The 13,561-nt window shown below is 34.7% G+C and overlaps 1 protein-coding gene across 1 annotated transcript in view; it reads left to right on the plus strand.

Annotated features, from left to right (window-relative positions):
- The window catches only part of SLC12A2 (solute carrier family 12 member 2), a 106,629-nt gene that overhangs the window by 74,161 nt on the left and 18,907 nt on the right, over nt 1-13,561 (plus strand). Inside the window, exons 16-18 of the mRNA XM_061188120.1 lie at nt 671-782; nt 2,246-2,386; nt 12,765-12,871. Of these exons, the coding sequence (XP_061044103.1) occupies nt 671-782; nt 2,246-2,386; nt 12,765-12,871 (360 nt within the window). The remainder of the gene's footprint in view (nt 1-670; nt 783-2,245; nt 2,387-12,764; nt 12,872-13,561) is intronic.

Below are 13,561 nucleotides of genomic sequence, written 5' to 3' on the forward strand. Positions count from 1 at the left end.
TGATTTTTATTTCTCGTCAACAAAAATCAAGAGTTAAAAATACATGAAAGTCTTGCCACTGTCTTGTGTTTGCAAAGGCAATTGAATTCAATTTTGGCTTTCGTCATAATTAACTAGAATTAAAACTTTTAGTTCAAATAGAAACCTTTTCTTCACCACAGGTGGTTTTACTCATATGACGTCATTAAAATTAAGCTAGCTTAGGGAGGGCTGATATTACAAAGTAGAAGTAAGTATGATGTGATCAAGCTAAGAAGGAAAGTGACCTGTTTTTTACATGAAGGCAAGGCCATGCTCTCAGGAAGTTTTGTGGACTCTGTGAAAGAACTGGAATATTTATTACCTTTATAAGATGAAAAGTTGTTACATGTTTTTAACCAGCATGGTCATTTCTTTCTGTAGTGCCTCCCAGAATCTTGATGTATAATATTACCTATTAATTTAGGACATTTGGTATGATGGTTGTTCAAAGAAGGTTTTGTTTTTCTGCATTTCTCACGTACCAAGGAACCCTAGTTATGTCAGCTTCTGTGAGAATCTTGTGGCCTGTCTTGAGGACAGTTGCATAAAGGAGTGTCTAGTGTAATAATATATTCTTAGAGAAGCGACTTAAAATCATGTCCATGTTATCAAAACCCTAAACTTCTCTTTCTTTTTAATTTTAAATTAGGCCACAGTGTCTTGTTATGACAGGTGCTCCAAACTCACGCCCAGCTTTACTTCATCTTGTTCATGATTTCACAAAAAATGTTGGTTTGATGATCTGTGGTCATGTACATGTGGTAAGTACTAGTTTTGTTTTCTATATTAAAACATTTTTCACTCTGTGTATATCATTTGTAATTTGTGGAGCTTTCTAGATTTGAAATAATTTGAGTAGGTCTTAGCAAACTATATTGCTTTGGCTAAGAAAAATTACTTCCCGATAACTAAGGAACCTAAATGGAATTCAGTATGTGTTTTTTCTTGCTGATAAATCTCATAAAGTCCTGAGAATACTGGGAACATATACTTATCAGAAAAAAAAAGAGGCTGGAGAAGGTGGACAAATCATGGTAGATATCTAGTATCTGATATGTAAGAAGAGTAGAGTGAATGCTGAATTTCCAAATTCAAACACTTTAATTGCTCATTCATTTTAGTTTTATTCATGAGTAAGGAAATTATTAAAAATAGGGGTAAACGGTCATCCAAAAGTAGTTTTTTGTTTTTGGCATCTTGGCTATTGAAAACAATTACTAGATGATGGATCACCTTTTCTGCATAAGAAATTGGAGTATTTGCCAGATTAACTTATCTCCCAGGCTCTACTGTTCATTTTATTTTGGTGCTAGAAATGCGTGTTATATGCCCTACGTCCCAGCCCCTGCTAGAGTTGATCTTCTACTTGTATAGTAGCAAAGTGAGTGTGCGTGCACGTGCGTGTGTGTGTGTATGTAGGATAGTGGAAGAACACACTGAGACACTGACTCCACTCAGGACCTGTGGAGTTTCACAGTTTATCTCCACGTAGATCAATTCAGGTTGGGGTCTTGAGCATAAGAAATTACAAAGGGGAAATTATTCTACTAGGAAAGATAAATTGTACTTTTCCTTGTCTTATTCGTGTATAATTAGGGTGTACTTTTAATCTTATTTTTAGATTTTTTTTTAATACATTTTAGGTAAAACATGTAACACATTTTATGTGTTGCTTACAAGGATCAAAATAGAATGGCAAGTTGAAAAAGCTCACTTCCTTTCTTGTGTCATTTCATCGTTTAACAGAAGTACAAAGAAAAAATGTGTATATATAGCTCACTTTGACTTGTAATGATACTTCTAGGTTTCTGAGAATGAACAACTCAGACATTTGAGACAAACAAAAAATAAGATGGGAAACTTTCCATAGAAAAACAGAAAGCTCTTATTTTTCTCTGTGTAATCTCTTCTTCATTTTCAATGATTTATAATTTCTCTCATTTACTAGTATCAAAACATTTATTTTTCAAAGTCTGTTTCTTCCTCTCCTCTTCTTCCTTCTACTGGCACCCTCTGTGTCTTTGTTCCATCAACACTGTCTTTTCATAATCTTTATTGGAAAGAATTCACTGACATGAAAATGAAACGCTATCATTATACTTCCCTTCTCCCCCCACCGCCATGTTTAGACACCTTGTTTAAACCAAGATAACAGGAGGATTTTTATAAAAGGGGAATAGATTACCTTTCAGTTAAAGACGTTATTAATATTTTTACCTTAAAGGGCCCTCGAAGACAAGCTATGAAAGAGATGTCCATTGATCAAGCCAAATATCAGCGATGGCTTATTAAAAACAAAATGAAGGCTTTTTATGCTCCAGTACATGCAGATGATTTGAGAGAGGGTGCACAATATTTGATGCAGGTAAATTTGTTACATCTTTCAAATGACGGTATTTTAGTTTTGTGTAAGCTTTCAAAAACTTTTTTATTCCAGGTTTCATATTCACATTAATAAAAATCATAAATCTTTAAAATATCTTTACTGAAGTAGAATACTACAATTTGTGTAATTTGAGAGTTACAGAAATACTGTGCTGTTGGCTGACAGTGAAGAACCTCTTTGTGAATTATCTTAGCCTATTTCTGTCCTTTTCCTAAAATAGTTCCCATTCACTCCCTGTTGTGTTAAGTAATGGAAGTCCTTATTTAATTTTTTAAAAATTCTAATTCCCTACTATATTTCTCACTATTATTTTACTGGTGCTAAACTTAGACTTCTCTTTCGGTTTTGTGTGTGTCCTAGTAACCAGAATGTGGGATTTGGAATCAGTCCTAGGTTTAAATGCTAGCACTGCTACTTCCTTATTATGGATTTTGGACCAATCAAGTTATTTAACTTCTCAGAAACTCAGTTTCTTCAACCCTTAAAGGTTGTAGGGAGACAGTGTTTGCCAACTTATTTTTATAGGAACCTCTTTCTTCAAAAGAAAGCTTAAGCAAAAGCCCATTGACTGTGTCGATTGTGGAGCTGCTTTGTTAAAGTAGAGGTGGGGGACTCAGTGCTGTCACTGGGCCCTTTCTGTTTTGTGTTTTTTAAAACTTGACAAGCACATGGTTAAGAATAGCATAGGCAATCCTCAGGAATAATAAGGGGTGGGAGTGGGATTGCTTTGCCAGATATAAAGCCTTATTAGCATAAAACTATAGTGATTAAGACATTGTGGTATTGAAGTAGAGACAGACAATTCAACTGAGTAGAAATAGAGCCACTCATATAGGAAATTTAATACATGACAGAGGTGACATTGAAAAGATGAGCTGGGATAATTGATTATTTATGTGAAAAAAATATATAACACATCCTTATAAAGACCAAACAAAAAAAATTTCCAGATAGATTAAAGACCTAAACATGAAAGGCAAAATTAGTAAGCTTTTAGAAGAAAATAGAGAATAATTTTATGATCTTGGACTAGGGAAGAAGTTTTTAAATGAGACACAAAAAGTTGAATTATTAAGAAGAAACCAATTATTTTTTAGTTAACATTTATAAAACTGTGCTTCTAAAGAAAGCATGAAAACAAAAAATGAAGCCACAGACCTAAAGAAGATAATGTTACCAGCAAAAGAATATGGTCCACAATATATAAAGAAATACTAAATCTATAAGAGAAAAAAAAGAATAGCAAAAGACATGCAAAGAAGAGGAAACCTAAATGACAGAAGTAAAAATTAAAACTGCAGTACAGCTTTATTCCATACCCGTCAGATTGATCAGAATCAGGTCTGTCAATACCAAGTGTTAGAAATGGTGTAGAGCACTTGGAAATCTTTGCACTGCTGTAGTAAATGTAGACTGGACAATCACTTGGGACAGCAACCTGGCAGTATTCTGCATCTTTGAAAAGTGTGGATACCCTGAGACATTCCATTCTTAAGTGTATACCACAGAGAAATTTTACACATGTGAAGAAGGCTATGTGAAGTTTCATAGCACTATCATTTCTTACAGTGAAAAGGAAATTAAAGTAACTTCAACAGCCATTAATCACATTATTGAAAATTGTGGCATAATCATGCAGTGGAATTCCATATAGTGGTGAAAAGGTACTATACATATCAATGAGGATAAACCTCAGACAGAAATGTTAAGGAAAGTAGCAAGTTAAAATAAGAACATGAATAATATGAAGATACTGTAAATTTTTAAAAATATGTAACTTAAAAATTCATACGTATATATGCCTAGATAATGGAATATATAGTAAAAATACAGGGAGATCTTGAAAAGGATACATTGGGTGCTTGATGTGTATTTGTGAAGTTTATTTTCTTAAGCTGAGTGGTGGATACATGATTATTTATTACTTTATTCGCTTTTGTATGTGAAATATATAAATATTTCAAACGGAATGCTACCCCTGGTCATAAGGTTGTTTCTAGTGGGTAAATCTTGCTTGCTTTTGTGCAGTTTACAGGAATACTTTGATAACTACTCTATGTATTTAATAAATGTTATGAAGGAAATGAAAATGTTTACGTACAGCAATGGTTCTTAACTTCAGCCTGCATCAGAATCACGTGGTGGACTTGCTAAAACACAGACTGCTGGGCCCCATCTTTACAGTGATTCAGTAGGTCTGGGGTGAGGCCCAAGAATTCGCATTTCTAACAGGTTTCCCGGTGATCACGCTGCTGCTGCTGGTCCAGTCCAGGCACTACACTTTGAGAACCACTGCCCTCGAGGTTTTCTGCGGTATAAATGATGATATCGTAAATTGGCCGAGCGTTAGGAACCATCCTCCTTATTCATTCTCCTCTGCCTAACATACTCAGCCCCGAGGGTCATGACAGTTTCACCAGTGTGGGGCAAAGGGAGCATGCATAGAACAGTGTCATTTTGAGACTGCCCTATAAACCTGGCAAGTGCTATTCCCTTTACAGAGATGCCCAGGAGATGGTTTATTCCAGTGGCAGAGCTGTCTGAGGAACTGTTTAAAATATCCTTACAGATAGGTGAATTGCCTCTTTAGAACTAATCACTGAAGTTTTAGTGTAAGTTGCCACTGAGTGTACTTCTCTTTCCTTCGAACCTTCTCGAAACCTGTTACATAAAGTGGCAAATGCCTTTATGTCTGTTAGAGGTTTATAATCTTTGTCAAAATAGTTTCTTGGACATTGATTTCTTTATACAGTGACTTATTTTATAGTTCTAGAGGTGCTGTTTTAGATGGGTTTGTTTTACTATACTTTACATTCTGACTTTTCATTTCTTTGTCCCTTCATTTGTCTAGTTATTAGTTATAATCATAAGCATTTATTTAGAGATTCACTGTTTTAAGGAGAGGTAGTCTTGTCAATAACTTGCTTATGGGGCCCTTTGGCAGTAAGACATTAACACTGCTAACATCTTTGTTTAAATGGATTTTTCTTTTCTTTTCTTTCCTTTTTTTTAAAAGGCAGGAGCCACTTGATTGTCAATCCAATTTTAAACATTCATTTTAAATTAGCAAAAAACTCTTGTTTTTACAAAAAATTCAGATTACATCATGATGCCCTTTAAATCAAGTAGATCTCATTTACTCTTAGTGTAGCTATAACTACCTTTTTTCCTGAGCAAAGCTAGTCTAGAATTATCCTGTAATATATGCTGAGTATTTCTGAAACCTTTCCTCTTCTTCATTAGCCACATTTTGAGGTAAACAGCAATTTTTTTTTTAATTTTCTAAACAAAAAGTAGACCGAAATAACATTGCCAATACGAATATTTAAAATATAAATTATACCCAAGTCCTGTAGCCCCTTTCCAACTATATATACACACATATATATAATGCCATGATATTAAATTAACTAATGATAATTTAAAGCCATCACTATTAGCTCAACTTTAAAAACTAACCATCTAGAACATGAAGCCAAAACTCTGCACTTTTGTCAGTGATTCTTTTTCTTTTTCAGCCAATATTTTATTATAAACATTTCCATTGTCATCAACATTCTTTAATTAATGTAACGTTTAATGACTATTTTTAATGGATTTAGCATAATATGCTAAAGCAGTTTTTTTTTTAACATCTTTATTGGAGTATAATTGCTTTACAATGGTGTGTTAGTTTCTGCTTTATAACAAAGTGAATCAGCTATACATACACATATATCCCCATATCTCCTCCCTCTTGCGTCTCCCTCCCACCCTCCCTATCACACCCCTGTAGGTGGTCACAAAGCACCGAGCTGATCTCCCTGTGCTATGCGGCTGCTTCCCACTAGCTATCTGTTTTACGTTTGATACTGTATATATGTCCATGCCACTCTCTTACTTCATCCCAGCTTACCCTTCCCCCTCCCTGTGTCATCAGGTCCATTCTCTACATCTGTGTTTTTATTCCTGTCCTGCCCCTAGGTTCTTCAGAACCATTTTTTTTTTTTGATTCCATATATATGTGTTAGCATACGGTATTTGTTTTTCTCTTTCTGACTTACTTCACTCTGTATGACAGACTGTAGGTCCATCCACCTCACTACAAATAACTCAATTTCGTTTCTTTTTATGGCTGAGTAATATTCCATTGTATATATGTGCCACATCTTCTTTATCCATTCATCTGTCCATGGGTACTTCGGTTGCTTCCATGTCCTGGCTATTGTAAATAGAGCTGCAGTGAACATTGTGGTACTTGACTCTTTCTGAATTATGGTTTTCTCAGGGTATATGCCCAGTAGTGGGATTGCTGGGACGTATGGTAGTTCTATTTTTAGTTTTTTAAGGAACCTCCATACTGTTCTCCATAGTGGCTGTATCAATTTACATTCCCACCAACAGTGCAAGAGGGTTCCCTTTTCTCCACACCCTCTCCAGCATTTAATGTTTGTAGATATTTTAATGATGGCCATTCTGACCGGTGTGAGGTGATACCTGATTGTAGTTTTGATTTGCATTTCTCTAATTATTTGTGATGTTGAGCATCCTTTCATGTGTTTGTTGGCGATCTGTATATCTTCTTTGCAGAAATGTCTATTTAGGTCTTCTGCCCGTTTTTGGATTGGGTTGTTTGTTTTTTTGATATGGAGCTGCATGAGCTGCCTATAAATTTTGGAGATTAATCCTTTGTCAGTTGTTTCGTTTGCAAATATTTTCTCCCATTCTGAGGGTGGTCTTTTCGTCTTGTTTATGGTTTCCTTTGCTGTGCAAAAGCTTTTAAGTTTCATTAGATCCCATTTGTTTATTTTTGTTTTTATTTCCAGTCCTCTAGGAGGTGGGTCAAAAAGGATCTTGTTGTGATTTATGTCATAGAGTGTTCTGCCTGTGTTTTCCTCCAAGAGTTTTATAGTGTCTGGCCTTACATTTAGGTCTTCAGTCCATTTTGAGTTTATTTTTGTGTATGGTGTTAGGGAGTGTTCTGTATTCATTCTTTTACATGTAGCTGTCCAGTTTTCCCAGCACCACTTATTGAAGAGGCTGTCTTTTCTCCATTGTATATTCTTGCCTCCTTTATCAAAGATAAGGTGACCATATGTGCGTGGGTTTATCTCTGGGCTTTCTATCCTGTTCCATTGATCTATATTTCTGTTTTTGTGCCAGTACCATACTGTCTTGATTACTGTAGCTTTGTAGTATAGTCTGAAGTCAGGGAGCCTGATTCCTCCAGCTCCGTTTTTCTTTCTCAAGATTGCTTTGGCTATTCGGGGTCTTTTATGTTTCCATACAAATTGTGGAATTTCTTGTTCTAGTTCTGTGAAAAATGCCATTGGTAGTTTGATAGGGATTGCATTGAATCTGTAGATTGCTTTGGGTAGCAGAGTCATTTTCACAATGTTGATTCTTCCAATCCAAGAACGTGGTATATCTCTCCATCTGTTTGTCTTGTCTTTAATTTCTTTCATCAGTGTCTTATAGTTTTCTGCATACAGGTCTTTTGTCTTCTTAGGTAAGTTTATTCCTAGGTATTTTATTCTTTTTGTTGCTCTGGTAAGTGGGAGTGTTTCCTTAATTTCTCTTTCAGATTTTTCATCATTAGTGTATAGGAATGCTAGAGATTTCTGTGCATTAATTTTGTATTCTGCTACTTTACCAAATTCATTGATTAGTTCTAGTAGTTTTCTGGTAGCATCTTTAGGATTCTCTATATATAGTATCATGTCCTCTGCAAACAGTGACAGTTTTGCTTCTTCTTTTTCGATTTGGTTTCCTTTTATTTCTTTTTCTTCTCTGATTGCTGTGGCTAAAACTTCCAAAGCTGTGTTGAATAATAATGGTAAGAGTGGACAACCTTGTCTTGTTCCTGATCTTAGAGGAAATGGTTTCAGTTTTTCGCCATTGAGAACGATGTTGGCTGGGGGTTTGTCATATATGGCTTTTATTATGTTGAGGTAGGTTCCCTCTATGCCTACTTTCTGGAGGGTTTTTATCATAAATAGGTGTTGAATTTTGTTGAAAGCTTTCTCTGCATTTATTGAGATGATCATAGGGTGTTTATCCTCCAGTTTGTTAATATGGTTTATCACATTGATTGATTTGCATATATTGAAGAATCCTTGCATTCCTGGGATAAATCCCACTTTATCATGGTGTATGATCCTTTATTGTGCTGTTGGATTCTGTTTGCTAGTATTTTGTTGAGGATTTTTACATCTATGTTCATCAGTGATATTGGCCTGTAGTTTTCTTTCTTTGTGACATCTTTGTCTGGTTTTGGTATCAGGGTGATGGTGGCCTCGTAGAATGAGTTTGGGAGTGTTCCTCCCTCTGCTTATATTTTGGAAGAGTTTGAGAAGGAGAGGTTTTAGCTTTCTCTAAATATTTGATAGAATTCGCCTGTGAAGCTATCTGGTCCTGGGCTTTTGCTTGTTGGAAGATTTTTAATCACAGTCTCAATTTCAGTGCTTGTGAGTGGTCTGTTTATATTTTCTATTTCTTTCTGGTTCAGTCTCGGAAGGTTCTGCTTTTCTAAGAATTTGTCCATTTCTTCCAGGTTGTCCATTTTATTGGCATATAGTTGCTTGTAGTAATCTCTCATGATCCTTTGTATTTCTGCAGTGTCAGTTGTTACTTTTCCTTTTTCATTTCTAGTTCTATTGACTTGAGTCTTCTCCCTGTTTTTCTTGATGAGTCTGGCTAATGGTTTATCAATTTTGTTTATCTTCTCAAAGAACCAGCTTTTAGTTTTATTGATCTTTGCTGTTGTTTCCTTCATTTCTTGTTAGTGATTCTTAAATATGAATCTCATGGCAGTACTTAACTAAATTAGGTAACCATGATGTTTGGAAATGGTTTTACATAATAGTCATGACAGAAATAAAAAGCTACATAATATTGGGGAAAGAGTTGTTCTTTCTGCTACAGTAAAAATGGTTATGATGATACACAGAAAAATATTATAACAAACTAAATGCCTTTCTTGTCAGCAAGTTCTGGTGGAAGATTCACAGAAAACATTGCTAACGATTCAAAAAAACAACACAGTGAGAATGTTTTGATTGAAACTGAAGCTATTTGTAATAAGCTTCAGATGACTGCATTTTGCTATATCAGTTTCAATTATGGAAGTCCACGAAGAACTGATTTTCTATGAGCCAAAAGGAATATGTTCCAGAGAAGACATATTTTCAGTAATGTTATTTCTTTAAAACACATGATGTTTTATGGAAACTGAAAACATTACTTCTAACTGAATAGGTACTTTGATTAGAATTTACAAAGGATTTAGGATGACTGATAGATGTGAAATTTCTTTACTCAGTCATTCAAGGGAAAGTTATTACGATAATGAAGTTGAAAACAGAAGTGCACAGAGTACCTCAGAATGTTACTGTTAATTTTACAAATATAAAACCTTTTAATTATAATAAGATTGTGACCAAAGTTTGTGATGAGAAAGGGTGTAACTCTGACAGTGTTTTGTACCATCAAGAAGTTGCTGGTCATCTTGTAGCTTACTTCATTAAAAAACAATAAAATTTGAAGATATTTCTTGGTTTTCTTTTACCAAAAAAAACAAAAAAATCAAAATTATGTTGTGTGGTTAGTGGCTACCTTGCTATGTAACAGTTTTTAAAATAAAAATAAATATTCTTTATCTGTCTCCTGAGGGCAAAGCATTATTTATAGTAGAGTGGAAAAAAAAAATCTTATTTTTTGAAAGAAACTTGTGCATGGATAGAACATTTTGAAAATAAATGTAAACTTTACATGGTTAGGCTTATTTCTTGTGTTCCCTAATTATCCGGAGTCTTTACGACAGTGTCTGGCACATGGTCAGCACTTGGTAAGTACTTGAATTAATTTAATCTTTCACAAAAAATGATTTAAGTATATCACCTATAAAAACTTAAGTATGACCTCATGGCACATAAAATATTAATTCAAAATGGATCTAAGATCTAAATATAAGGGCTAAAACCATAAAGCTCTTCAAAGAAAACATAGAGGTTAATCTTCATGACCTTGAATTTGGCAATGGATTCTTAGATATGGCACCAAAAGCACAAGCAACAAAACAAAAAAGTAAACAAATTCGACTTCATCACATTTAAAAACTTTTGTGCATCTAAGGACATTATCAAGAAAGTGAAAAGACAATCTACAGAATGGAAGAAAATCTTTTTACATCATATATCTGATAAGGTTTAATATCCAAAAAATACGTAGAATTCCTAAAGCAGCAACAAAAAGACAGACAACCCAATTAAAAAATGGGCTAATAACTTGAATAAACATTTCTCCAAAGAAGAAATAAAGATAACTAATAAGCACATGAAAAAATGCTCAGTATCATTAGTCATTAGAGCAATGCAAATCAAAGCTACAGTGAGATACCATTTTACACTACTAGCATGTGTGTAATTAAGTAAACAAACAAACAGGAACTAACAAGTGTTGCTGAGGATGTGGAGAAATTGGAACCTTTGCCTTGCTGGTGGGAGTGTGAAATGATGCAGCTGCTGTGGGAGACAGCTTAGTGGTTCCTCAAAAGTCTAAACAAGGAATTACTGTATATCCAGCAAGTCTACTCCTAGGCATATACCCAACGAAATTAAAAGCTGGGAGTCACACAGATATTTGTAGGTCAGTGTTTGTTGCAGCATTATTCACAGTAGCCAAAAGATAGAAACAACCTAAGCATGTATCAACAGATGAATGGATAGACAAAATGTGGTATACACATAGAATGGAATATTATTCAGCCATAGAAAGGAAAGAAGTTCTAATAGATGCTGTAACATGGATGAACCTGGAAGACATTATGCTAAATGAAATAAGCCAGACACAAGGGACAAATATTGTGTGATTCCATTTATAGGAAATATGTAGGATAAGCAAACTCGTAGAGACAAAAGTAGATTAGGTGTTATCAGGGCCTGGAGGGAGGAAAGAATGGGTAGTTATTACTTAGTGTTTACAGAATTTCTGTTTAGGGTGATGAGAAACTTTTGGAAATAGATAGTGGGGTTGGTTGTACAACACTGTGAATGTAATTAATGCCATTGAATTGTACATCTTAAAATGGCTAAAATGGGAAACTGTTTTATTTATCTTTTACCGTAATAAAAAAAATCTTATGTGTGTACCCAACCTTGGGAATAGAATTTTTAGTGTGTTTTAAAATATTACGAAAGAGGACTTCCCTGGTGGCGCAGTAGTTAAGAATCTGCCTGCCAGTGCAGGGGACGTGGGTTCAGGCCCTGGTCCGGGAAGATCACACATGCTGCAGAGCAACTAAGCCCATGTGCCACAACTACTGAGCCCGCGTGCCACAACTACTGAAGCCCGCGTGCCTAGAGCCCACACTCTGCAACAAGAGAAGCCACCGCAGTGAGAAGCCTGCGCACCACAATGAAGAGTAGTCCCCACTCGCTGCAACTAAAGAAAGCCCGTGCACAGCAACAAAGATCCAATGCAGCCAAAAATTAATTAATTAATTAATTTTAAAAAAATTACAAAAGAAGAAATTAATTGGATCTGGGAGCATATTTGTATAAGCATATTGAATTGCAACTCTACATGAAGTTGCAAGAAAAAATTGATGGAATTCTGAACTGTAGCCAACAACGCATGTATTCAATTTGGACTTCTGCTTCTAGGTTTTAATGGCAAAATATGTAACTGGGAATACCACTGTATTGTTATGATTTTTATGAAAGGTTAAGTATATTCCATCATCTTTCCCTTACTAAAAATGAAAATTCTGATAAATCATAAAAGTACAAAATATACATTTAGAACTTTTCAAGTGTTTAATTTTATCTTCTGTTTTTGTGTATGTTTAATCATAAGTAATATGATTAATGTATATATAATTTATAAATATGCATGCATTGGATGCTCAACTATTTTTGCTGATAAGGGTACACAATTTTATAATGTTTAGGGACTTCCCTGGTGGCACAGTGGTTAAGAATACACCTGCTAATGCAGGGGACACGGGTTTGATCCCTGGTCTGGGGAGATCGCACATGCTGTGGAGCAACTAAGCCCGTGCACCACAACTACTGAGCCTGCGCTCTAGAGCCGGCGAGCCACAACTACTAAAACCCACACGCCTAGAGCCCGTGCTCCACAACAAGAGAAGCCACCGCACCCCAACGAAGAGTAACCCCCGCTCGCTGCAACTAGAGGAAGCCCGTGCGTAGGAACGAAGACTCAACACGGCCAAAAATAAATAAATAAAATAAATAAATAAATTTATAAAAACACGTTAAAAATAAAAATGTTTAGAAGCTGTCCATTAGGATATTGTCATTTAAAAAGCATTTTGTGAATGGCATATCTTTAAAGTTGTATTTTGTCTGTGTTTTAGGCTGCTGGTCTTGGGCGTATGAAACCAAACACACTTGTCCTTGGATTTAAGAAAGATTGGTTGCAAGCAGATATGAGGGATGTGGATATGTATATAAACTTATTTCAGTAAGTATCCTTTTAATTCAGTAACTTAGTTGATTCAGAAAATATTAATTTTGAAAGCTTGCACTGGTTTTTGAAGTCTGTTTCTCATATAGTCTCTTCTAGTAGAAGCATAAGAATGAAAATAATCATTTGGAAGTTATTTACATTTCTTTTTTTAAAATGCACTTATATGTTTGCTTTTCCACCCCCTTGAAGTACTAAGTTCTGAGTTTACTATTCACTTTTCAGTGGTATTTCCAATGATGTGTATAAGACAGCTTAGTTTTGATTTACATCACTTTAATTTCCTTCTTACAGGTTGTCTAATGAGTTCTTATCCTTTTGTTACTTTGTCTTTCTGATTTTAATCTATCCATGTTATTAATTTTTGGATACGTATCTGTTTAATCTATTACAAAGGTGTTTTGGGACTGAGTTATTTAATAAAAAGAATAAAATTTCTTTCTATTTTTGTCATATTTTGTTTTTAATCTTGAAAAGTACTTTTTCTAGTATTCCTAGTATTTATTTAGCAAATCTCTTTATCTCATTCATACTGCTTTATAGAGGATAAGGATTCCCTCTTAGTACATCATACTTGATTGAAGAGTAGTCTTTTTCTTGTCATAGATGCTGATGAAATAGAACTGTTCACTCCTTATAAAGTATTTCTTTATAAAAATTGTCATTTTTTAAAAAAAATTTATATTT

Source organism: Eubalaena glacialis, chromosome 4, assembly GCF_028564815.1.
Source record: "Eubalaena glacialis isolate mEubGla1 chromosome 4, mEubGla1.1.hap2.+ XY, whole genome shotgun sequence".
Taxonomy (NCBI): Eukaryota; Metazoa; Chordata; class Mammalia; order Artiodactyla; family Balaenidae; genus Eubalaena; species Eubalaena glacialis.